The 24,454-nt window shown below is 41.1% G+C and overlaps 5 protein-coding genes across 6 annotated transcripts in view; 3 read left to right on the forward strand and 2 right to left on the reverse strand.

The window, feature by feature from the left end:
* Positions 1-48: 48 nt before the first annotated feature.
* On the reverse strand, positions 49-1,204 carry LOC106638042 (large ribosomal subunit protein eL20). The gene is made up of 3 exons (XM_014351063.3): positions 1,125-1,204; positions 536-715; positions 49-454 (listed from the first exon to the last, which is right to left on the reverse strand). Exons 1-3 carry the CDS (start codon positions 1,140-1,142, stop codon positions 119-121), a joined length of 534 nt encoding a protein of 177 aa, XP_014206549.1. The 5' UTR covers positions 1,143-1,204; the 3' UTR covers positions 49-118.
* A 347-nt stretch (positions 1,205-1,551) lies between these two features.
* LOC106638551 (uncharacterized) lies at positions 1,552-3,087 on the reverse strand. 2 transcript variants are annotated; one of them, XM_014351811.2, is made up of 6 exons: positions 3,007-3,087; positions 2,647-2,776; positions 2,327-2,581; positions 2,135-2,251; positions 1,837-2,045; positions 1,552-1,765 (listed from the first exon to the last, which is right to left on the reverse strand). In XM_014351811.2, the coding sequence occupies exons 2-6, from the start codon at positions 2,666-2,668 to the stop codon at positions 1,679-1,681; spliced, it is 690 nt and encodes a 229-aa protein (XP_014207297.2). In that variant the 5' UTR covers positions 2,669-2,776; positions 3,007-3,087; the 3' UTR covers positions 1,552-1,678. The 2 variants fall into 2 exon arrangements, with proteins under 2 accessions (XP_014207297.2, XP_014207305.2); XM_014351819.2 differs by lacking the exon at positions 3,007-3,087 and adding an exon at positions 2,867-2,987.
* A 1,292-nt stretch (positions 3,088-4,379) lies between these two features.
* LOC106637899 (uncharacterized) lies at positions 4,380-8,616 on the forward strand. Its single transcript, XM_014350873.2, has 5 exons — positions 4,380-4,446; positions 5,508-6,144; positions 6,218-6,461; positions 7,319-7,599; positions 8,226-8,616. Exons 1-5 carry the CDS (start codon positions 4,380-4,382, stop codon positions 8,554-8,556), a joined length of 1,560 nt encoding a protein of 519 aa, XP_014206359.2. The 3' UTR covers positions 8,557-8,616.
* Positions 8,617-11,910: 3,294 nt separating this feature from the next.
* On the forward strand, positions 11,911-14,297 carry LOC106636483 (protein-lysine N-methyltransferase SMYD4-like). The gene is made up of 5 exons (XM_023391115.2): positions 11,911-12,962; positions 13,050-13,315; positions 13,400-13,594; positions 13,702-13,836; positions 13,923-14,297. The coding sequence occupies exons 1-5, from the start codon at positions 12,101-12,103 to the stop codon at positions 14,193-14,195; spliced, it is 1,731 nt and encodes a 576-aa protein (XP_023246883.2). The 5' UTR covers positions 11,911-12,100; the 3' UTR covers positions 14,196-14,297.
* A 1,069-nt stretch (positions 14,298-15,366) lies between these two features.
* The window catches only part of LOC106637172 (cysteine-rich motor neuron 1 protein), an 86,160-nt gene continuing 77,072 nt past the window's right edge, over positions 15,367-24,454 (forward strand). The window contains exons 1-3 of the mRNA XM_089588797.1: positions 15,367-15,764; positions 19,032-19,180; positions 23,351-23,581. Coding sequence (XP_089444923.1) covers positions 15,619-15,764; positions 19,032-19,180; positions 23,351-23,581 — 526 coding nt within the window. The 5' untranslated portion in view covers positions 15,367-15,618. The remainder of the gene's footprint in view (positions 15,765-19,031; positions 19,181-23,350; positions 23,582-24,454) is intronic.

Below are 24,454 nucleotides of genomic sequence, written 5' to 3' on the forward strand. Positions count from 1 at the left end.
GCTTATCGTTCTCTTAACATTGCCAATGAACACACAATTATTTTAAAATAAAGTACATTAATTTTTATTTCCTTGTATCAAGATGTTACAACGGTATTAAATAAAAATCCAATAGATCTTAAAGGAAGTAAGTCCTTGGCTTGCGAACACTGAACAAGGGCATTCTGTTACGGTGTGCAATTCTCTTGGGCAAGGGGAATTTGATTGTAGAGTTGTGGAATTGTTTGACATTTGGCCTTTTGCAGTCTTTAGCCTTAACAACTTCTACCTTAATTATCTGTATGGCGTGAGCCCTGGCACGATGGCGAGCTCCCATATCCCTGTAGCACTGAGTAACAGCTCCACCAACAGTCAAATCTCTGTATTCTCTGTACATGTTGTGGGTGCCTGATCTGGAATCGTATCTCAACCAGATACCAAAGTTTTTGATTTTCAAGGGAGACTTTTCTGGGACCTACGAAAAATTATATTTATTAGTTAATATTTAAGAATTTAAGTTGAAAACTGCATGAACAACGGGTTATAGGTACATTACCTGCTTCATAGATACGATTTCTCCAGTCGATTTCTTGAACTTCTTAAGTTGACGCAAGAAATACCAGAATCTGGATTTGGCAACAATGGGATCCGGAGCGAAAATCCTCATTTTGTAGAGAGGTGTGTGTTTAATCTTCTCTGTGGGCAATTTACGCCCAATGACCTCATATTCTTTCAACTGTAAAAATTATTCCATTAGTTAGCAGCTTTCCAACGTTATCACAATATTTAGGTTTTACTTTTTAGTGATTCACATAAGGAAAGGTTAGATCGTCTTGACACAACACTTGATTACTTTTTCAGAAGAATATCAGCTAAATAATACTCTTTACTGTTTTGATCAACAATTATTACAACAACTGATGAGAAAAGGTAATTGAGGTTAATTGTCAAATGAATGTGGAGTGTACAAAAGCGTGTATACACGTGCATAGCACCATACAGTCAGTTTTTATTGACAAGTCTCGTATCATTGCGAACCAAAATTAAGACGTGCAACTAATAAAAATGTAAGAAATTGCGTGAAAATGCATTTTTATCTATACAAGTGAATTTTTTCAAAGAAAAAAAGGCAATAATTAACTTACTTCTCCCTTCGCCTTCATGGTTAGGTTGTTCTCGCGTTCACAAGACCGAAAAAGACACCTTGTGAAGTTTTACTGGCATTCCAAACTCTGCGCGAGACTAGCGCCAGACGACACACTCTCGCACACATCGTTGATAACAGCGGTAATTTTTAAATGCTGTAGAATAGCAAATTATAGTTGATAAACTTTTTACCTTTAAAAGTTTTTAATAAATATTTATAAAATTAAATTTTTCAAAATCCGAATAAAAATAATTTAAAATTATTGTTAAAATAATTTTTCTATGGATTTTCTAATTTTCTCAATGCTAAAGCTGCTATTACTACGATTTCGTGTTTACCGCGTTCGAACAGTGTTTGAAATGCTACCCAAACGGTGATGTGATTTTTTTTCGAGATAAGTAGGAATAATTGTTGCCTTATTTTATGAAGAATAATTTTATTACATAAATAAATACAAAGAGTACAATGTAAATAGAAATTAATATTTTCAAGTCAACTTCACAGATTAAAACATCAGACTCACTTAAAGCTCAGAAAAACCTCAACAGTGCATTAATCAATTGCAAAATACTTTTGCATCAACTCTTCATAAATTTCCTTATCAGTTTGTAAAAACAAACAGAATATGATTCTATCAAACTGCAAAACGAAACATATGTATTAGATACTATAAAAATAATGAAAAATAATTGAAAATTACTATAACTCACGCTATCTGGATTGTCCAATAAAAACTGTTTAACAGTGGACAAAGCCACACTAGCAGCAGGCTTTTGTGGGTAGCCATAAACTCCTGTTGATATACAAGGGAATGCAATGGTGCGGACAGCATTCTGTTTTGCCACGATGAGACTGTTTTTGTAGCACTCTTGCAACTTTTCAGACTTCTCTCCCTGTGGTCCTACTGTATGAATTACATCTGCAACCAGTTGGTAAATTATTAATATGTTTTTTCTTCAAAGTTTTTTTATATGAAAAAAACCAATGATGTATACAACATATTATTACATTTTGATGGCAACATGTAGCCTCCTGTGATCTTGGCTTCTCCAACGTGACAGCCATTTAAAGTTGCACACTCTTGCTTCAAGTACCCTCCAGCTGCTCTGTGAATGAATCCATCAACTAAAAATCATCAACCGCCATTAATTTGATGGAACAAAAAAATATCAAGTGTTGGATCAAAGGGAAAATACATACCTCCACCACCACCAAGCAGCTTTGAATTAGCAGCATTGACAATGGCATCAATTTCTAGTTTAGTTATATCACCTTCCCAAATTGATACCTTACTAGCCAAAGACTTGTCGACTTTTTCACCACCAGCTGACAGCACTCCAATTCTGTCTTTGTTTTTACTCCAATAATCCGGCCAAGTCAGAATCTGATCAACAGTCACTGGCTCTGACTTGAGCAGCTTCCTTTTTTCAGCTGACGACATGGACAGATATTTCTCTGCAAACATCATACGGTTTTATGTTAATAATTGTTTTAGCATGGATCAAAGTAATTTAACTCACGTTTTTCTGTTTCAAAAGACATTGTGTTGTCGACTTGCTTGGTACCAGTGATGCGTCCAAGATAGCTAATAGCAGTTTTAATCAACTGCCTGGGTTGTTCTGAAAACTTTAGTGGAGATCCAAAGAACAGCTGTAAAGAAATGGCGAGAATCGGAGTCAGAACAAAGAAAAGTAATTTTTTTATTCTTACTTTTGAGCCGAGCATTTTACGATGGATTACTTTAACCAATTACGCAAAAGCCGGCTTCAGTCGCCACGTTCTTATTTGTTGCGATTACACACGTGTAGACACGTATTATATATGCAATTTATTGATTGATCAAAACAGTTTGTTTATTCGTAATGTCAAAGTAAAATTACCAGGTAGCAGTTTTCGAAGACGCACTATGTTTTTTTATTCCATACGTGCACATACGTCTTAAAAAATTTGCGGCTTGTGTTCATTAAAAACAAACGTGAAAGATTGCTATATTTAACAAGATTTGTGATGTTTCTCTCCAAAAACACGAATGATTGTGCCGGTGGCGGCATCTCGCATCTGCAATAAAGTACTTTTAAGCACAGTCTGGAACTTATTTTTTTTTTTTTTTTACGACACATTGTAAAAACGCATGGCAAAATAATAAATTTTCAATTTTTTAATCTTTGATATGAAAATTAAATTCCGTAGATATAAGATTACTTTTATGTAAGTGAGTACTAATACTGTTGGTAGGTAGGATAGAAAGAAAAATTATTGACTGACGCTAAAACACATGTTTTGGCACATTTTTCCAATACTTAACTTTTTAACAACATTTTTAGGTTGGACAATTAATTTTTCATCAATATATTTATAGCGTAGTAAAAAAAAAAAAAAAAGTTCTAGTAAAAATAGTGCATCACATTTTTAAAAGAGTACAGTATTTAGAAAAAGCGTAACAAGGTATTTAAAAACAAGAATTCAATTATTTATTATGGATTATAAAATTTATTAAAAAAACGTATCGCACCATTTGTTCCTGGAAATACTTCTTTTTAATATCGTACAACAATTTCAAGGAACTCTTAACTAATAAAAGCATTAAATTTTCAGATGAAAGTCTTAATATCAAAGTGCTTGAAGATAAAAAAAAAAAAAAAAAAACGTATATATGTAATAAGTTTCAATACGAGTGATGCATGCCTATTTAAATCGACCCATACTTTCACTTGACCAATGAATGGTCCGTTATGCAATTACGCATCGACAGAAATTTCTTTTTCTCCCTCACACGCCGATTGACGAAAAAAATGCTGGCTCTTCGCGTAAGTAGGTAAAAGATAAAAACGTCTCGATCGGCGTCTCTTACACGTCCGTCCGTTGGAGATACGCGACTCTGACGTATTAAAAAGTTATAGAGAATATAAGTAAAAAATAGAGAAGAGAGGAGCAACGGGGGGGGGTCAAGATAAGCGAGTGACCCTTGCTTCGACCCGTGGACGATAAAAGTTTCCGTAATGTCAGATGAATCCCGGCTCTCTATTATTGGGCCCCAGTGATTTGGAAACCAACCGATCGGAAGTACAATGTACACCCCCGCTCTGTAGCGATGATGTTACCCTCCAATTATCATCGTCCTTCCTAGATAAATTTTTTTTTTTTTTTTTTTTTTCGCATCGTCGTCGCAGTCGTTCGTTATTCCCACAGTTTGGTGGTCGGTGTTTAAAGCTCCATTCGCCCGAACGAGATAAAAGCGCATCAACGGAGCGACATGAGAGTCGTGGGACTGCTGACTTGTGGACTACTGCTCTTGTGCGCGGGTCGTTTCGTTCGAGCAGGTAAGCTTTGTTCGAATCATTATCGAAAAACAAAAAAAAAACTTTTCCATCCCTCGCGAGCGTTGACGCGCAGAGAGATATTAAAAATACACGTCGACCCGCTATGCACGGCCACATGTGTTGTGTTAAACATAATATATACATACGCCGAGCTGACGCTGCTCGAGAACGCAACATATGTAAATATACCTATGTATGTTGATTTCGGTCTCGCTGAAGCGCGGTGTCTGTCCGAAATTCGGTACATAAATCATTCAATTCGAGATCAATTCTTCGTTTCTTCGGTGTAAATCCTAATTCCGCGCTTTTAGGGGCGATAATTGAAAAATATAGCGAGCGTATGGTAGCGGCGATGAAAAAAAATTGCGCTGTCATTTGGAAATTGAATGTTTTATGGGACGAAATCACAGTGGGATGTGTTTGCGTTTCATTAATGAAAAGGAGAGAACTGCGTGGCGCGTGGTTTTTTTTTTTTTTTTTTTTTTTTTATCTTCAACCCAAACGAAATGATAAAAGTTGGGAAAAAACACGCGCTCGCAAAAGTTGTTAAAACGCGCGAGGGAAATCCCAATAAGGCTGTGGCATGAAAGGGCACAAACAAAGGCGAAATTATAAGAGCAAACCGCGGAGGATATGAAAAAAAAAAAAAAAAAAAAAAAAAAAAGCGCTCAAACTGCAGTCTCCATATATGTACACGTGCTCTTGCCGATTTGGCTTCGTTAAATTTTTTCTCCGCTCTGGAGTTTGTATTTTTTTTCTTTCCTTTTTTAATATCCGTGTCGTTTTCTTTCCATCCCAGAGAGACACTAGTCTTTTTTTCTTTTTTTTTTTCTTTTTTCCTTTCTTGCAAACAAAAAACCGCAGCTGTGTTTAAATGTGTATTCTAATGAGAATCTTCCAGCCTGTAATTATTTTGGGAAAGGGCAAGAAAATCGATTTTTCGCCCGAAACTCGAGCATAGTAAAGTACATACGAACTTTTGTCCACAAGTTACATATGTATACTGTCGAGTAGTAATGTTATAAATCAAGTGACTATTATTTGTATTCCCATTATTCCAGAGGAAGATGATGCGTCGGCAACAACAACCACAGCTGCTACAACCAGCACCACGGAAGGGTCGTCGACGAGCACCACCTCGCCCCAGATGGCCCAGGGCGAGAAGAGGCTGGGCGACCAGATCCGGGCCATCCTGAAGCACTACCAGCAACCGGATCCCATCGGACTACCCGGAACCCCCGTGCCCGACCCAATGGACATCCCGGACCTCCGTAACTCGATATCCTTCTACACCATCTACATGAGCAAGATCAAGTTGTTCGGGCTCAGTCGGTTTCGCATCGAGCAGATACGCTCGGAGCTGGCGCTCATGCAGGTCTGGGTCTCCCTGAGCATCGAGAGCCTCGACGTGCGCGGCGTTTACGTCCTCTCGTCGCTGTTTACCCGCTCGGGTGGCGACTTTACCGTCAAACTCACCAACGTGAGCGTCCAGGGTCTGGCCAGGCTCGAGGTCGGCCACGATGGCAAACTCAACGCCCAGGACATCGACATGGACCTCACCTTCCACGACATCGACATCAACTTTGAGAACCTCGGCTTCCTGGCCGGCTTCTTCCAGAGCGTCATCAACTCGGTCGGCACCTTCATCTTCGACAACATCAAACCCTACGTCCTCAAGGAGGTCAACACCAACATAAGGTCCGTACCACCAAACAGGTATACATGTATCATTTGCTACGTGGCATTGTTATCACGTTTGCCAAACGCACAGGGGCGAAGTCAACAAGCAAATATCCCAGCTGCCCAACTACTTCCCGAACTCCATATCGCCCTTCGACATGGCCGTGGCCGAGGCTCGGAAACAAGTCTCCGACATGGGGTACGATCCGTTCAAGGTCAACGACTACACTCAGACCATGGGCATGCTCACCATCACCTCGACGCACACTTGGCTCACCGGCCTCGCCAGTTTCTACCGCATGGGCAACATCACCCTCACCATAGAAAACACCATTGTAAGCGCATTCTCTTTTCTTTTCTTTTGCTCAACAATTGTTGCGGTTCGGCAAACAGCCGTGCATCAATTAACCGTGCACGTCGTCCAGCCAACGATTACTATTAATATTTGTACACAGAGGGGTACTATTGTGCGCACATTCACACACACACGTCATTTATAAATAGATCGTAATGGAAACACGTTATATCCTCGGCGCACTGCAATTATAAATTGATGGCCAGTTCAATTACGACCCTCTATACACATCATGCGCGATTGATTTGATAACGTGATTAATTATACGTAAAGTCCACGTGGGTGTTTATCATCAAATACCGACTACCCAACAACCTATATACTCGTATCCACACAGTCGGTTCACGTGTATAGGGTTTTCATTTCCCTCGTTAAACTATGGAACAACGAAATGGAGGGGGGAAAATAACATGCCAACATCATTTTTCCCACATCGGCGTATGTGCTCGAAATTTCACGAAATTCCATACGTAAGGGCACACAGGAGAGGGTAATTCATCGCCGATAGAGATGAAGTGGATTCGATTTGGCAACTTCTGGAGTTTCCCTTTGCCTCATAATCGAAACCCCAACCAACCTCCTCCTCCTCCTCAACCCCGTGATCTTGAGAAACTTGCAGCGGCTCGAGTAGTCCTCAAATACTGTACTCCTACTTCCGCCTACTTCCTCCTCCAACTACTTTAGTCAGTACACACAGTGCCTGTATTCTGTTAGCTACGTTGGTATATATGTGTAAAATCTATAGATAGATGGATCTTTGATGTTGGTAAGGAAACAAAGCAAAAAAAAAAAAAAAAAAAAATGATGAATAAAAGTAACGGTATATACGCGTTTCAGCTGTACGCGGTCCTCGATATCGGGACTCAAGAGATCGAGGGTCGCACCAACTGGGAGGTCAGCGCGATCGGGGGCGTGCTGTCGAGGTTCGGCACCGCGTCCTTCACCATCGAGTACTTTCGCGTCCAGCTGAACCTCAGCCAGCCGCTGGACACGCGCAAGAGGTCGACCCTCGAGGAACTCGATCTCGAGCTCGGCAACATCCAGGTGAGGGTCGACGGCGCGGGCACCATAGATTACATCATCGAGGCCGGCATCAACATCATACCGAATTTACTGAGGTTCGCACATAATGTATATATGTTTGTTGGCTGGGCAGAGTGGCCCGTCGGGTCGCTCCATGCATTTTTCATCCCCGACCGCAACGAAAGAGGGTAAAATTAGATTTCAGGGCGCGCACGCCAAGTGGATCGTTTAATTGACGGGCCATTTAATTAACGAGCTAAATGGAGCAAAAGCAATTTCACACGACAACAATAAGTATACATACAAAACGGGAGTTTCCCTTTATTTATATATATATGTACGAGTCTACGGGATAGTATAGGGGCAGGGTTTTTCTTTTTCCGTTCCTATTTCCAGCTTCGCTTAACTCCCGCGGCTCCGTGAAAGGTTCCATAATGGATCGACGAGCAAACTTTTCCTGCTTCCGCGCCGCGCGTGTGTACGAGTATATATATATACATACGAAGCAACGGGTCTCGAGTAACTATTTGTGTCTCGCGTAACATGGTCGGGACGCTTCTTGCCCCCAATTGGAAACTATTATCGCGCGAAAGAATAGCGCCACCGTAAAGTGAACTTTGCTCGATGTTTCGGGTCGTACAATGCACTGTCATTTATCATGAGGATCCTCCCGCGTGTAATATTGAATCTGTCGTTTTGTTGGTGCATGTGATCGACACAGGAACCAGATAATGGACGCGTTGGAGGGGACGATACGGCGACGCATCCAGGACGAGCTCGATAAGGTGGACGTGGAGAAATTGATTCACGAGAAAATACCGGATATCGAGGAGCGGGCCAAGATACTCCAGGGTATGAAGCCCGTCGATGACATTCTGCTCGGGAGGGACCATCGCGAGAGAGAAGACGGAGAAGAGGAGGAGGAAGAAGCGGCAGAAGAGGGAGGAGGAGGAGGAGGTGAGGCCGAGGACATGGTATCGCCGACAACGCAAGCGTCCCCGGAGCCCGACAATCTCGAGCCCATTTCCGCGAGCGAAGAGGACCGCGGATAAACTTGAGTGCGCCACGTACATATACCCATTTGTGTGCGGGTTATACCTTTACAGCGCAAGGAGAACAAAGGACAGAGTATATATGTACAATACGGTGTGCCGTGTCGACGACGAAAAAAGTCGGGGTCAAAGAGACACTTTCTTTCCTCAATTTATTCATTACAGGTATACACGCAACCGCTGCACGTATACGCACTGCATTAACAGTCATGTCTTTTAACTATAGAAAAATTGCACTCAAGTACTGTAGAACTTTTTTTTTTTTTTTTTTCTTGCTCGCACTACACCTTGTCGCTCGACGTGTATATGTGAATGTGTTAACAAACAAGATTAAAATATATATATATATATATACACACACAATAAAATAAAAGTGTCTCTAATAATTCATTTTTTACTTCTGTACACGATGCTGTATGGCTTATTGGCATTGTCGTGCAGGGAAAAGTGGTCGTATAATCATATAATCGGCGTTAACCAAACGAGTCCAATTAATACGACAAAGACGATAACAATAGGGTAAGTATGTGTATATCCTCATAAGTATATTATGTTATTATACACGTATGAGAGAAGGAGTGAGTATATATTGTACCGCCTCCACGGTGCGGAGCTTTTGGTGCGTCACGTCGTTTTCCCCTCCTCCAGCCCAAAGTGCACGTTGTACCATAAACATGTGGTGTATATGCACGATAGTGCTGTTATTGCGCGGGTGTACTTACGCGCTCCCGTGTAATTGAGTTTACTTTGTCGGGAATAGGTATGATACGCAGACGTTGCGCCATTGTCGTTGTCGAGGACTCGCTCGCTGTATCTCCTTGCTCCCTCGACTATAGTTTGCCAAGGCCGTGTGTTTCAAGTTATTGCGGATTACAAGCTGGGAGTGGCAAGTAACGTGTAATGGAAAAAACAAGCGTCCATTTGTTAAATTAATAATTGAACGGGAGAGCGTTTTATTTGAGCGGAAAAGATTTTACCAAAGGCGAGCTGCTGCAACAATGTCGGGGACGTGTTTTTAAAGCAGCTCGACGAGGAACTCGCGACATAATTGGGATAATATAGTTGCGCGAAATATGTATACATCCCCGAGCGGGACAATGTGCGAGTGTATAATATATTATAACGGCCGGTGGGAGCGCGCATTGTACACGAGCGAGAAAGGACACAAAGGAGAGAGAGACGGACGAGAGAATTGTGAGCGATGATCGAACGCCTGGCGGCTTTCAAATTTTTATCGAAATTAAAGCTGCCCTGGAATACTGCCAGGGGCTCGGTGTGCATATTCACTATACTGTCATTGTCCACGGAAAAATTCGATTTCTCTTTTCATTTTATTTTGCCTTCGTTACTCTTTTTTTCTTTTTTTCTCCTCCTCTTTCACATATGCCGTGAAAAGCTGGTCTGTTGTCCGTTAATATTTTATCTGTAAATGGTCTCTGTCGCCGTTTTGTGTGCGACCGTATAGCTGAGTGCGGTGGCAAAATCAGGTATCTGATACTCGAATATAAAATAATAGCACACGGATCTCTTTATAATTTTATAGTCCGAAAATCGAACAGAATTGTTTTTTTTTTTTTTTTTTGTGGAAAATAAGTCGTCTAGAGATTCCACCGTTACCACATTTTTGCAGAATTGTCTGAATAATAGAACGTGACGTAAAGAGATTACAGATTGATAATTTTAGCTTATCGTAACTTTCGTATTAAGTACAAATTCTCAGAGCACAGTTACTACGTACGCTTATAACGTGACTAATGAAAATTTCATGGGTTACGCTTGAGCTCTCTGTATTTAAGAGATTCTTCGTTAATTATGAAATGTTAAATAACGAGCTATTATTTTTTCCAAATATTATACTATCTCTTCTGAAGTAGGATCGAGGTACTCTTTTTTGTCTTGCCGTCGTGAAGTATTGCCATGATCGTTTTAAAGACTTTTTTTTTTTTTTTTTTTTTTTTATCACGAATTTGAAATGCGGGAGTTTAATTATATACTGGATGGCCTAAGGCTTTATAACTGGAAGAGAAGAAGCTCAGTACCTATTCTTGCTCTGGAATAAAACTGAATTAACTTGTCATGATTCATGTGGGAAAAATGGATTGTGTAAAAAGCTCATAAAGTTGAGAGAAAAATTCCGAAAATGTCTAGGTACGTGCTGAATGAGTGAAATTGTTTTTTAAATCTACGCTTCATTTTTCCAAGACGTTTTTTGAAAACTTAATTTTAAAAATATTCACAAATGTTAATCCACACCAAAAATTGTACTAGAAATAGTATCAGAGTAATAAAATCAAATCGATGATTTATATAAGTATCGTTGTCGCATTTGATATGTTTTCATAAAAATTTTCAAACGACAGTTCCAGAGAAGTAAATTTTATACGTATAGAAACAACTGAGCATTTTGGGCTTTATCAATTTTTCTGAGAAAACCTGTTTGAAAATCAAAATTATGTCCACACTTTCAAAACGTATTTTTTTCAGGAAATAATGGACTTTCAATAGTGACACCACCAAAAGTAAAAGCAAAAATTTGTACGGGTTTGTTAAAAAGAATAAACAAAATTTTTTCTTGATAATCAAAATCAGAATTCCGCTGGAAAAAAATTGCAAAATCACCCACCCATAACACAACAAATATTGTTACGAGGATGAGAAACAGTATATAGTACAGCACCAACAGAACGACGTCAAATTGGATTAGTACTTATAGAGTGCATTGGATGGAAGCGACAAAGTTTGGTCATCGTGTCGCGAATATCAGTATCACGTACCTATTGCATATCATGGCATAGCAAAGAGATTCCAGGTGTACATATGGAGCAACAAAAAATGTACAGTGCTCCGTTTTTTTATTACGAAAGACGTATGAATCATATTATTTTAATGAAAAGTTTCGATATGTTGAAATGAAAGATCTTTTTTTAGGCCTCCGAAATTTTTTTGATTAATAAATATTTTACGTCACAACCAACTTGTTTTTAAAAATTGGTTTATGCAATTTTATGGACAGATGGATGATACATTAGTTATTCTTTTTCGCAACTCACAGACACGTTTATTTTATCGATTCGATTGACGGCAACAACCTTTTAAACGCGATCCACCTTACCGGTGAATCATTTTTTAAATAAAAACTGTTAAGGTCAGTTGAAGAAAAAAGAAATTTGGGACTCCTCTATCTTACGAGGGTACTTATCATGGTTGCATCAACACTAACCTCCTTGACAAAAAAAAAATGTTACGGTACGTTCCTTTCATTTATTTGTAACGCTCGTTACTGAGTAAAACAGTATGCATTAGTTAAAATGTGATTGTAAGTATCAAGAATGGACGAATAGGAATAGTAGGAATATAGCGCTAAAGTCGTTCCCTCCAATTTCGTCACTTCGACCGCCCACGCCCACTCGACTCGAATACTACTACTCGACGCCATATTTTTTATCACTTGACTCCATCGTTGTATACTTACGAATTAGTGTAAGTACTGAACCTTGACTACAATAACGGTTATACTTTATACTACCCACCACGTACGGGAGTCATGGATTGCTCGATCAGAAAGGATACTTTGTTAGCTATGAAAGAGCGTTTGGTGAAAAAGTCTGCCGAAGCATCGACAACTTCTCGTAAGCAAGGCAATGAACTGTTGTTAAGCCAAGGTCACAACAAGGGAACTCACCTGGAGATACTGTCCTTGTACACGCAGAGCGTGGTCCTGGCCGAAAGTGACTCGGAGGAGCTTGCCATGGCCTACAGCAACAGGTCTTCTCTCCTGCTCCATCTGCGCAAGTATGATGAATGCCTCGTCGATATTGACAGGGCCAGCCGGATCTCTCGGTCGCAGGAGTTGAAGCTAAAGCTCGTGACTCGCAAGATGAAGTGCATGTCGCTCATGGACAACAAGAGGAGTGTCGTCAAGGAGTCGTGGCCCACCTCCAGGGACGTTGGCGTTAAAAGGATCGGGTCTTACGCGGCCGGCAAGCTGTCAAAAGTCATTCCATGTGCTTACGATTGTGTCACCCTGGACCACAACTCAGAGTATGGAAGATTCTGTGTAGCTACCAAGAACATAGAGCCTGGTCAAATCATCGCCATTGAGAAATGCATCATGCTGTATCCCAAGAGAGATAAGATTTACCTGATTTGCTCTCACTGCTTGATGTTTGCTTGCAACGGAATACCCTGTGAGCATTGTACAGCCGTGGTATTCTGTTCTGAAAAGTGCAGGGAGGAAGCTTGGTTGCAGTATCATGATTTTGAGTGCACGGTTCTACCGTTTCTCAAACTTGTCGATGATAAACTTCAAAACATGGGATCATTACTGGCAGCCGTTCGATTATTCATTAAATCAGTCAAGAAGGAAGGGTGGCATAATATCAGCAAAGATTTGAACGACCTCAAGAGTACGCACAATAAACTTATTACTTGTTTACAAATGTCACTTCATATCGTTTGTACCTTTAATGACTTTGATACTTTATTTACTTTAGATAACTTTTTGGAAGGTTTCTTTGATAACGGAATATTTCAGAGTGATAAATTAAAAACTGTCTGCAACTTATTTTACAAGCTGGATTCAGATAAAGATATTTCTATTTACACCTTCAGGATGTCTTTTATCAAAGATGTTTTAGGTATACTAGTTAATGATACAAAAATGTTTGGCGATGAAAAGTCATTCACTGAAGTTGACTTTGATCTGGCAACAGATCTTATTTATAAATTGAAGACTATTGTGGACTTCAATGCTTTCCAGGTAGATTAACCTGAATATTTCAAAATTTAAAATAAATCTTACACATTCATGGCAATTGTCATATTCATCGAGTAAAATATTTAGTTTAGGGGTCCAAATTGCTTGTGTATGTCTTCAGTAGAATGTAAAGTAAAGTGTGGAGAAATGAATCTTGGACTTCTCCTTTCGCCATTCTGTAGTCTTTTGAACCATAGTTGCAATTATAACACTCATCGATTATTTACTAAAAACGGTCAAATGTTTCTTTACACTGTACAACCCCTCAAGAAAGGAGAACAGGTAATTCAAACTCGATTACATCTGTATTATTCATTAATACATTGATTTATTTTCTCAAATAATAGTGATTGTATTTTTATAACTGTCATAAATTGTTGAAATTATAGTTATTCACTAGCTATGGTTATCCAATTATGGTAGAAAAAACAAACAGACAAAACTTTTTAAAAGGTAATCATGACTTTATCTGTCACTGCAGAGCATGCACAGAAAACTGGCCATCTGACTTGTTCTACAATGCTGTGAGTTTCTATTATTCTTAAACTCAGTCACTTTCTCTGCAGCCTATTTCTTTTAGTATATTGAAATAAGAAATTTTTTTTTATAGCTACCTAAGGACCTTGTCAAATCAAAACTGAAGTCGGAATTTCAGAGAGTTGGTATTAAAGACTCATCATACCTTGTACTTTTTACATCACTTTCCAATATTTCGTTCAATAAATCAGATAGAAATGATATTATAAAGATCATTAAAGTTATTCACAAGAATTTTAGTGGTTCTGAAGCATACAAGCACTCTTTTCCTGCTGTGTATTACATTGAAGAATATTTTGTTAGAGTTTTTGGCATCAAGATTTTCGATATACCCGGTAATTGTTAGCTTTTTTTTGTAAGCAGATTTTTAAACTTTAAAACTGCTGTTTTTTTGATTTTGTACCATTAAAATAATATTAATTTTTATAGTTATACAATTGAAATTTTAACTGAAACCATATCAACTCTTTAATCTCTCGAGCATGATTTTATTTTTAATGTCGTTTGTAATTTAATGTTATATTATACCTTGTATTTGTAAAAGTTTGACTAGAATTTTTATTTCTTGAAGAACTTAAAATGCAGAAACTTTATAATAAAAATTTTTTTTACTTTTATAAATTGTGATTATTACTTAAGCTTGAATAGGTATAATTTTACAACATTCATGCTTGATAAAGATCTGATTATACGAATTTTATCTTCTCCCGTGAGATTGACAAATTACTCAAAAGTCTAGTAAGTGAAAATTTTATAGAAAACTCCCAATGTACAATAGAATGTTTTAAAGACAAAATTCTTAACAAATTATTTTATTTTTTAGAGTACAAAGAAACTCCTAAGTTTAATTTGGACAATTTTTACATGCGCCTTTCGAGAGCCCGTAGGAGAGAGGGAGATGTAGGTATCATTGTACCAAAGATACCCCTTTCTATTTTCCTATTTTCCTATTGCGCGTTTCGTGTCCTATCGTCCTGTGAAATCGCACCCGAAATAAGTGATTTTCAGAAATGTTTGCCGATTTTTGGACAAATACTCGAATGTATTTTTCACTAGAGCTCTTTTCGCAGCCAATTGAATGAAAACAAATCGAGCAAGTAAAACGATGTCTTTGACTCACCAAAACAATAGTGATCGTTTGATTCTTTGAAACTGGAAAATTTTCCCGTGAAGTTAATGAAATATTATTACATTGACCTAAATTTAGAGAGCAAGAAACGAAATAAGTATACCAAAGTGCAGCAAAAGATCGAAAATAAGTAAGTAGGATACACGCGATACATACCTCGAGAGGGTTGAAAAGAAAAGCCGAGCAAGCCATGTATATAATATACAGCAAACTGTACTTTGTGAGGAGGAGAGAAGAGGTTAGGGGGTGGCTGCTGCTACTGCTCGTCGGTAGGAGAGAATCGGTGCGCGCGCGACTGCCGCGGTAACGGAGCTATATATAGTCGCGCGAGGGGATGTTTTGCTCGTCTCGGCACTCGTCGCATCAGTGCGCGTTCGTCCAGCAGTCCGGAGGTGGTGCAAATCGCGCGCGCGCCAAAGCTCCTCGTAACACACATCTTACTCGGTGCTTGTAAATTCTTTTGAACCCGTTTTGGACGCTTGAAGTAATTGTTTGTGGTTTTGTTCAGGTAGTATAGTATAAATCTTTCGTGGCAAAGGCTGTACAAGGGCAGTCGGGAAAATGCTTACTTGAATGTGAAGTGAGAGGCGAGAGGACATCAGAAATAGAGAGAAACGCTGAGCGGTGAGTGCAGGTAGCAATGCGAGTACCGCTTGTGCTGCTTGGGGGCATCGTCGTCCTCTCGGTCGCGGTCGCGAGGGCCCTGTCCTGCGTCTGCTCGCCCCTGGAGTGCGACCCACTCACCAAAGACGACTGCCCCGGCGGACTCACCTGGGATCCCTGCAAGTGAGTCACGTGCACGACCTCACTCCCTTATCCGTACCTTGGCTGGCTTCTGCTCGACTCAATTTTTTCATTTTTTATGTTTTCTAAATCTGTCTGTGACTTTTTTCTTTCAGTTTTGTACTTTTGAGTAAGTAGTTTTGCTTATTGAATTTCAATGGTTTCTAGACTAGATGAATTAACCACAAGAAGTAAGAAATAATAACATTCCTGGGTGTGCATCCACTTGATGCTTTTTTCTTTCTTTTATCATTATCTCTTTGGTAATCTCATGTAAAAATGTAAATCATAGCTAAATACATAGTCATTGAAATTTTGAATTTGGTAAAGTAGATAATCTTATTGAATGCAAATTTATCTAAAGTTTCTGCTGTAATTTCAATCAAATGATTATAATACACATAGAGAAGGGTATATATGTGATACTAGTGAGCAGAAAACATGCATTGTACCTATATACATTGGTTGTAGAGTTAGGAAAAAGTGCATTAAAATGATACAATACTACAAATGTTGCACATACATTTGCTAAATTACTTGAAAAAAAGTTTTAAATTAAAAAAGTAATTTTTCTCTGTGATGCACGTTTGTAACAGTATACATTAATTACGAATTACAAAGAGAAAGAGTATATGCTGCATGATGAAGTAACTTTACGGTTTTTTTTTCCTCCAAAACTTGCGTATTAAAAACTACACGTGCTCTTTATACTTTTACCTCGTAAATTTTACACTTTTCTGAGCAAAAGAGTTTCAAAATAACTCGAACATATAAATCTTCATTACACGAATTCAAAAGAGCTTTTAAATATACTAGAGAAGATATTACAAAACGAAGCACGTAATACTTGAATGGTACATCTGCATCCGTCGATCCGTGAAGATACCCGAGAATCCTTTTTTTTTTTTTTTTTATAACAGATTTTCGTTCATCGGATTTTTCGATTTGAATTCAGTGACCTCGAAACGCATATGCTTTCCTTCGATTAATAAAGCTTTTACAATAATTGTATGCAAAAGGAAAAAACAGCCCACATTTCGTTTTATATCAGAGTGAATTTTTTAAAAATCCATTTTTTCTTTTCTTTCCAATCGGACAAAAAGACAATATCTACTCTAATGGTATCTCAACTACTTGTTAGTATTCCAAGAACTGGAAAAATCCACACATCATCCACATCGATCCATTTGCAATAACATAAAGTACGGATTAAGGCAATTTTCGCAACAATGTTACAAAAAAAATGTAATGTTGCCTTAATCATTTCGAAAGAATAATCCTCCACTTGACAAAAGCAACAATGTATAGGATCGTTTTTTCGCGAATCGCGCCATGGAAGGGTATAATGAAACCAGTGGTATGAGTTGGTGCGGTGTATCAACAGTACATATATTATATACTAAACGCGGTGTGCGCCCTTTATCCTTTCACACCCAACCGGTGCTTGCACTTCCCATTCATGCCACCCATCCTCTCCTATACGTTGCTTTTCACACCACCCCCTACACACACACACCGTATTGGGGAGGACACGCAGGATAATTAAGCCGCGGTACTTACTACGTACACATACCTGCATTACAGTGTCGAGGTTTTACGCGCCGGTACGCCTGTATACGTGACGAGCCTCCACGGAAAAACTATCCTCCAAAACGCAGCGCCGCGTTGCGTCGGGGTACAAGAGAGGAGCGAATAAAAAAAGGGGGCGGAAGCCGTGAGTTCTTTTCTTTTAGCGTGTATACTCCCGAAAATCCTCGTCCGTTTAGAGGAAGAGATTTATCAGGTATATAAAACCCGAACATACCCGCCGGCTCCGTTCATTACTTATGAAGAGCATATATAAACACTCGATTTTTTTTTTTTTTTTTTTACTACATTCGCGTTTTTTGCACAAGAAAAAGAGGATACAGGTAAATAATTCACCGCGAGTACACCTAGGTGCGGACCGTTTTTCCCCCGATAACGTATTCTCGTTGAAATCGGTGACGCGTGCGTTTGGAAAGGCACATAATTATGTACAAGTTGGATGTGTCGCGTTTCGGATGAACAAGGTTACTTCCTTCGTCAAACAAACCTTTTATGTACCTATCGTTCAAATACGGATTCGTGAGTTATCACGTCAAATTCGCTAAATCGTTTCAGCTGTCGCGCATATTGTATAATTAAAATCTCATCCAACAATCACGTGGTTCAACATAATTATATATTCTCCGTCAAAACGGAACAAAATAAAAAATAAACACCAACTCTATGGATGCTCCAGTAAAAAAAAGCAATAACATATACAAAGCGAATAGATCAGACTTGTACGTATATATGCGTCGCAGTGTGAAAAGAAGCACCGGAGCAATGAAAGGAAGAGAAATACATAACATTCGGAATCGTCCCCTTTCCCGTCCTCCCTCGCTTTTTCCTTCCTTCCTGTCCTTCCACCCGCGTACCTGTTGTTGATTTTTTTTTCCCCCCCCAGTTTCGCACCTCGTCCTCTTTGACCCGAGTTTTTTTCCTCCCTCCGCTCGTGTCTCCCTTCGGAGCTGCGCAACCGTTGGCTTCCATACGCTCTCGAGAAATTGCGTTGAGACGTCAACCGGACGAGGAAAAACCTCCCCCCCCCCCGTTGGACTAGCGCTCTCCACTGTATTGCCCCTCTCTTCTTCTTTTTTCGGGCTCCACATACCTCGAGATTGGATTAAGCGCTAATTGAGACGACGCGAGCTCCCATTTATCGTATCCTCGACTTTTTCCCCTCTCCCGCTCTTTTGATTCCTTTGCGCGTCGCTCGGACAATCCTCGGACGCGCCATCAATCATGACAGGACGAGTCGAGTAAGGCAAGCGGGCTATTGTTGTAATTGAAGCTTATCGGCAAAGCTTATGCACGAAACCACCACCCACCCCTCCCTTTCCCAAAGTACCCTTCTTACTTGTATTATATAACCTGCACTCGGGAGCAAAGTGCAGAGAGAGAGAGAGAGCGCGGGTCTCTATATACACCTGTACCTCTTCTCGAGAGCGGATCCCTCAATTAAACTTCAAAAAGCTCGGGGCGCTTATCTCTCGCGTTTTGCTTGCCCTCCCCTCGCTTACTTTGCCGCTCGCCGCCGCGTATAGAACTCTCATCCCCGAGTCTATATACCTATGTATACGCGCATTCGACAAGCCTTATCCGGCCCCGATGCGATCTTTCCAATTAACAAATGTCCCCCTCCCCCTTGTACGTATAAGTGGACATGCAGTAACCCCCGAAATGCCCCCTTCGTTTTGCTTTCAGATGCTGCCGAGTGTGCGCGCGGGTGGAGGGCGAGCCGTGCGGCGGCTTGTTCGGGTTCTCCGGCAGGTGCGCCGTCGGGCTGCAGTGCCTGATCAAGAATCTCGTCCCGCATCCCCGTGATTCGGCCGTCGACGAGGGCATCTGCACAAGTAAGTCAACAAACTATGGTATAATGGTACACGCGACCGCAACCATCATCATCATCATCATCCCTTTGCCTCGGAACTCTTTTTCCTTTTTTTCTGCAAAGGAAGCATCCATACGTGCCCAGAGGCAGCTCTCTCGAGATTCGCGATTTCGATTACACACTCCGAGGGGGATCTTTATTGTAACGTTTGCGCCGGGGACGAGCTTAGGGGTAAACGGCGCCGTGGTGCTTCCATTAAACGCAAGGACGGGTGTGTATCTCGCGAATTGCGCCACTATGGGGGCCGGGATTGCGCGTATACGAACGTAACGTCACGAGCGAGAGATTGCACGCGCGTCCCGAACGATATTTCCGAGACGAGCTTACCCCGCGTGTATCTCCTATTCGCTCGCTGTACAGCCACCACCACCACCACCCTTGCGTCCGTGTGTGTACTTTGGGAGGGGGTGCAAGTCCCTCTCAGCTTCGCGCGTATACACACACATTCCGTATTCATGGAATATCATCGAGAAGGTCGGTATACACGGATGAACCACCACCACCTGTACACTTATATGTATATAGCTGGACACACTAGTCGAGGATCGGGTAAATATACCCGTGCGAGTAAATTAGTTTAGCTGGCGGGTATTTGCGCCCCGTGCGCTCGAACTTCGCATTAAAAAAAAAAAAAAAAAAAAAAAAAAGGAGCCGAACGCGACAAACTTCCGCGAGCTGTACACAGATACGTCCGTGTATGCCCCTTTTTTTATGTGTATTTCGAAAGCGAAGGCGCCAGTGTAGGTGTACAAAGATGTTTTTTTTACCTTCGTCCTGATTTCAATTTAAATTCCCTGTGATCCGTTTGAACTGTTTCGCGCGTATGTAGAAGAGCACGATCGCAGGTACATACGTGTCGTTTACTTTTTTTCGTGATGCATCTATCGCCTCTATTTACTGGAAGGTTCGCGTTGTTGTGCATCTTCGACAATGTTGTCGTTTGACGAAACTTTTTTTTTTTTTTTTTTTTTTTTTGATAAACAAGTACATACAAAACGAGGCAGTGCAAACGTTACATCCAGAATGGATTGCGGGCGAAATGAAATTTAAAAATTTCCTCGTGCACTTTAATGCCCAGGGAAATTTGTATCCGTCAAGTTGGATGTACGTACTGTACTTATACACTCACGGCGTAGCGCAATTAACTTTGAAAAACTTTTGTACTTTACTCGTGTCTCGTATATGCACACACAAAGAATTATTAAAACGAAGGGAAGAAAAAAAAAAAAAAAAAAGAAGCAGAGAGTGTGTGTAACGCGAAACTTCAGAAAAAGCAGAGCAAGAGATATTCTTTCAAAAACGCGTTTCCTCCTGTACCCACCGCGGCTGGAAAACTTTTCTCCGTTGCCATTACCGAGCTTTTTTTTTCTATGAACGAGCGAAAAGTACATGCAGAGCTCGACGTCTGTACGTACCCTTTCCCCCCCCCCCGTCTTGCTTCCGCGCGGTGTATCACGAGCACTCCCGCATCAGCCGCGTATTTATTGTTTCAATTTGTCAGATGGAGTGGAAAAGGGTGTAGTTCTTCATACATTTTTTCCCGCAAAAAAGAAAAAAGGAAAGCCAACTTTTTCCCCCGGGCAAAAGTACTCCGTAGCGTGTCTTTTTTCGCGGCAATAATCTCAGCCCTGTATACGCAAAAACTAGTTGGAAAAAAAAAAAAAAAAAAAAAAAAAAAAAAAACAAGCTCGATCCAATTAAACGCTCACGTTTCCCTCGGAACCAAAGAGCAAACCAAATACCGCCACTCGAATGCAAAAGCAACGTGTTTAGCGCCGACGCTCCAGTCAAAGGACAAACGGGAGGACCTCATTTATACACCTCGAAGCTTCCTACCTGTGGTAAAAAAAAAAAAAAAAAATTATTTTCCCCGTGGCGCAAAAAACACCCGTTGAAGTGTAAGGGGTTCGTGTACGCGTAAAATCTCGAAGCTCGTGCCAAGGTATTCAAGCAATGCGAGTGAGATACGCGCGAGCGATGCTCGTTTTCTTCGCGATGTAGCCAGCAGAGGAGAGCTGGAAAAGAGGGGGGGAGGAAATCCGGAATATTCGAAGCGTTTAACTGGAGGGGGGCCGTAAGGTATCGCCTCCGTTGCATAGCCAATGGCTATATATTTTACGAGGAACCCATGGGATAACTGGAGCGAACTCCGGCCGCCCTCCATCCCCTTTGTCCGTATACCTTACGTACGTATATTATTATACGCATGAAATTAAAGACGAGTCCTCTCGGCGTACCGCTTCTCTCGGACCCGTGCCGAGAAATCCCTGCTATACACTTTGAAACAAGATTTTGGCGACCATTAAAAAATCCGTCCTAGTTTTGGCTAGCTCTGCTTTTTTTTCTTTCAAAGAAAATCCTTGACCCCGCGTACATATATATATATGTTTATTTACAGTTATAGTCGCAAAAAAGTTTGCCGTCACCGGCTTTTCTCAAATAAACTCGTTAAAGCATAATTAGTTGACCAGTTTTGCAACTCTAGGCTGCCATTAATGCTGAAAAGACGCGAGAGTTGCCTATAAATATTTTACACGAAAAAAAAAACCCCTACTTGCCCTCCGTCTCTTTGAACATGTTCCCAAGAACGGCTCGGAAGAGTTCGAGCGAGAGCTCTATGTTAGAGTTGAAGTAACCGAGCAAGCAGTTAACGTGCACGCGGCCTTTGACGCGAATTTCTCTAGTTAAAGTCCCGGCTCGAGTTGCTCGGAATATTTAATGAATCACACGGGCTATTAATTATTTACACACAGGCGTACATGTATACCTGCACCGCCTCGCGAAAATAAGTAAATCACGGGTGAGCTGAAGCATCACGCGTCACGAACAAACATCCTCGCGAATCCAAAGTCGTTGATACGTATACTTATTCAGCTAACGAACTGCGACGTTTCCAAGTCGTTGGGTCGTCTGGTTGCTCCAGTTAATGTACGATACGTTATGTGCCCGGTGAAAAGTCGTCTCTCGAGTAGGGCTTCCTGGAGCAACTTCCCATCGAGCCGCAAATCCCGTGCACATGCATAACTTGCCCCTGCAGTATATTAAAATTTAAATAGAAAAAAAAAAAAATGTTTAAACAATCGAATACTTGGGAGGGAAAAAGTAAATCCCCAAACACATCTGACGAGCAATCGAGGCTGAGATTACCCGTGACGCGTAAATTTGCAATTGTAGGCGGCTACAACAGAATACATAACGCAGTTCCCACGGTAAACTTCATCCGCACCTGCGCGTCATCTTCTCGGGCTCGTAATTTACGCGCGCGTTATAATCCGCCGGGGAGAGGCTGAAGTATATGTACTGACGTCCCACGTTTGAAAATCTCATCTGCAGCTAGTACACCTTTCCTTTTGTCTCCTTGATCTACGCGTTAATACACTGCTGTTGACTGCGCTCAAGCCCAGCAGAGGCTGACAACGAGGAGCCGTGGCTGTTGTAATACGCGTCCACCTTATTACCGATGGCACGTGCCCGCTGTTTTTTCCCTGTCCGATGAGCGCTGTCTCGGGTATTTTTACGTTTTTTAAAGCTCCGATGCTCCGCATTGGTCCATGTAGTTTCCTTTGGGCGCATTCCTCCATTTTTCCGAAACAACCCTTGCAACGTGTACATTTATAGGTCCATCAGAAGCTGGACACAGTGGCGCATCGCTCCCGTCATAATCGAGAGCAAACTAAAACAACTTTTTCTCTTCGTCCCGTGTCTCACCTCCAGTCGTTCGTCTATACACGTACAAAAAGTGCAAAAAGTGCGCTGGAGACAGGAAAAAGAAAAAAAAAAAAAAAAAAAAAAAAAGAGTCGGGAGTCCTCGAGCTTCTTGTGGAATAAATTATTTACCGAAACACGGGTCTAACTGCGTGTCGTACAGTTGTCGTCTGTTGCCTCGATAATCGCGCGAATCTGCATAACATTCGGTACGAGCGAACTTTCCTCCCTCCCGTCTCTCTTTCGGGCCACTAGGTATTGCCGTTCGCCGCTCGATTATTTGCATACGGCATACGCCAACGTGCCGGGAATCAACGCGCGTATCGGTATACGTTTGTATATATACATACATTTTTTTTTTTTTTTTTTTTTCTTCATGAAAAACACAAATCTCAGTAAGGATAAAAATTGTAATCTCCTTGCATAGAAATCCCCGGGAGGACGAGACGGCACTGTCCCTTCGTGCCGAAACTGTCGGAGCGGGGCTGCAATCTGCTGGGCGAGGGTTCGACGAGCGACGCCGAGACCGGCCAACCGCAGGATGCCGGCAGGTGCGTTTGCGGCCACCCCGTGCTCTGGTGTCCCGGAGAGCCCGAGCCCTACACCTACAAGACCCGGCACGAGTGCGAGCTCAACTTGGCCGCCAAAATGACTTACGGTGAGTTGGTTTTTTCCTTCGTTTTACAAATGACTCGTACAGTGGCTGTGTTGGCGAACCGTATGGGAAACAATAGGAGGAAGAAAAAAACAAAAAACAACCAAAAAGAAGCACGACTTCCCTTTCCGAACAATACTCGGCATCGGACGCAAAAACCAAAGTTAGTTTTGTGCACCGGCTCGTTTCGCTAGTCAAAGCGCGCGGGCGACTCAGGAGTCGCGAGTCGAGTGAGAACACACAGAGCCCAGAGGCTGGGCTTTCAAAGAATCGCGAAAACGAAAAACAACAACGAGAGAGAATAAGGAGAGCCAGCTATGTACGTCGGGACTGGAGTTGTGTGTGCTGTGTTGTATATGTATGTGTGTACGTGGAGAAAGGAGGCAGCGCGAGAGTGTAGGGGTCGGCGTATTTCACGCAACAACGGGAGCTGGTGCGCTTTATGTACATAATGAGAGGTTGAGGAGAAGGAGGGAAATAAGGCGCGCGTGTACAGGAACAATACCCATGGCAGTGAGCTACTGTTTCTTTGCTCTTTTTTTTTTTTTTTTTTTCATACAAGTAGATATCGCTACCTGCCGTGATGTACCTTTAATTTATACTCTGGCAGAGCCTATTGGGATCGAAAGGACAATTGTGCACGTTATGTACATAGGGAGTATCGCAAAATGCTGCTAATGAAAGAGAAATATAAATAGAACACGTCCGTACTGTATATCGTGTACAACCATTGAAAAAGCCACTACAAAAGTGTATATAGACGATACAATACCGTTGATGAGAAAACTACATACGTATATGGGCGAGCTCGACCAAGTGCGATACCTTGTTAAGTGTATTTTTGTCTCTCTTTTTTTTCCCCTCTCAATTGCAGTT

The sequence above is a fragment of the Copidosoma floridanum genome, unplaced genomic scaffold, assembly GCF_036245765.1.
Source record: "Copidosoma floridanum isolate Cflo_tuat_1 unplaced genomic scaffold, Cflo_Japanese_pri ptg000007l, whole genome shotgun sequence".
Taxonomy (NCBI): Eukaryota; Metazoa; Arthropoda; class Insecta; order Hymenoptera; family Encyrtidae; genus Copidosoma; species Copidosoma floridanum.

What these genes read in the sequence shown, in the direction of transcription:
- LOC106638551 (XM_014351811.2), bottom strand. Translation starts at nt 2,668, where the DNA reads ATGTCTTTTGAAACAGAAAAAC. An exon ending in GTCTTTTGAAACAGAAAAAC is followed by an intron (nt 2,582 to 2,646) that starts GTGAGTTAAATT and finishes TGATGTTTGCAG; the next exon opens with AGAAATATCTGTCCATGTCG. An exon ending in TATTGGACAATCCAGATAGC is followed by an intron (nt 1,766 to 1,836) that starts GTGAGTTATAGT and finishes TTCGTTTTGCAG; the next exon opens with TTTGATAGAATCATATTCTG.
- LOC106637899 (XM_014350873.2), top strand. Translation starts at nt 4,380, where the DNA reads ATGAGAGTCGTGGGACTGCTGACTTGTGGACTACTGCTCTTGTGCGCG. An exon ending in GAGGTCAACACCAACATAAG is followed by an intron (nt 6,145 to 6,217) that starts GTCCGTACCACC and finishes CCAAACGCACAG; the next exon opens with GGGCGAAGTCAACAAGCAAA. An exon ending in TCACCATAGAAAACACCATT is followed by an intron (nt 6,462 to 7,318) that starts GTAAGCGCATTC and finishes TACGCGTTTCAG; the next exon opens with CTGTACGCGGTCCTCGATAT.
- LOC106636483 (XM_023391115.2), top strand. Translation starts at nt 12,101, where the DNA reads ATGGATTGCTCGATCAGAAAGGATACTTTGTTAGCTATGAAAGAGCGT. An exon ending in AGATTTGAACGACCTCAAGA is followed by an intron (nt 12,963 to 13,049) that starts GTACGCACAATA and finishes TATTTACTTTAG; the next exon opens with ATAACTTTTTGGAAGGTTTC. An exon ending in CCCTCAAGAAAGGAGAACAG is followed by an intron (nt 13,595 to 13,701) that starts GTAATTCAAACT and finishes TTGAAATTATAG; the next exon opens with TTATTCACTAGCTATGGTTA.
- LOC106638042 (XM_014351063.3), bottom strand. An exon ending in AAATCGTATCTATGAAGCAG is followed by an intron (nt 455 to 535) that starts GTAATGTACCTA and finishes AATTTTTCGTAG; the next exon opens with GTCCCAGAAAAGTCTCCCTT.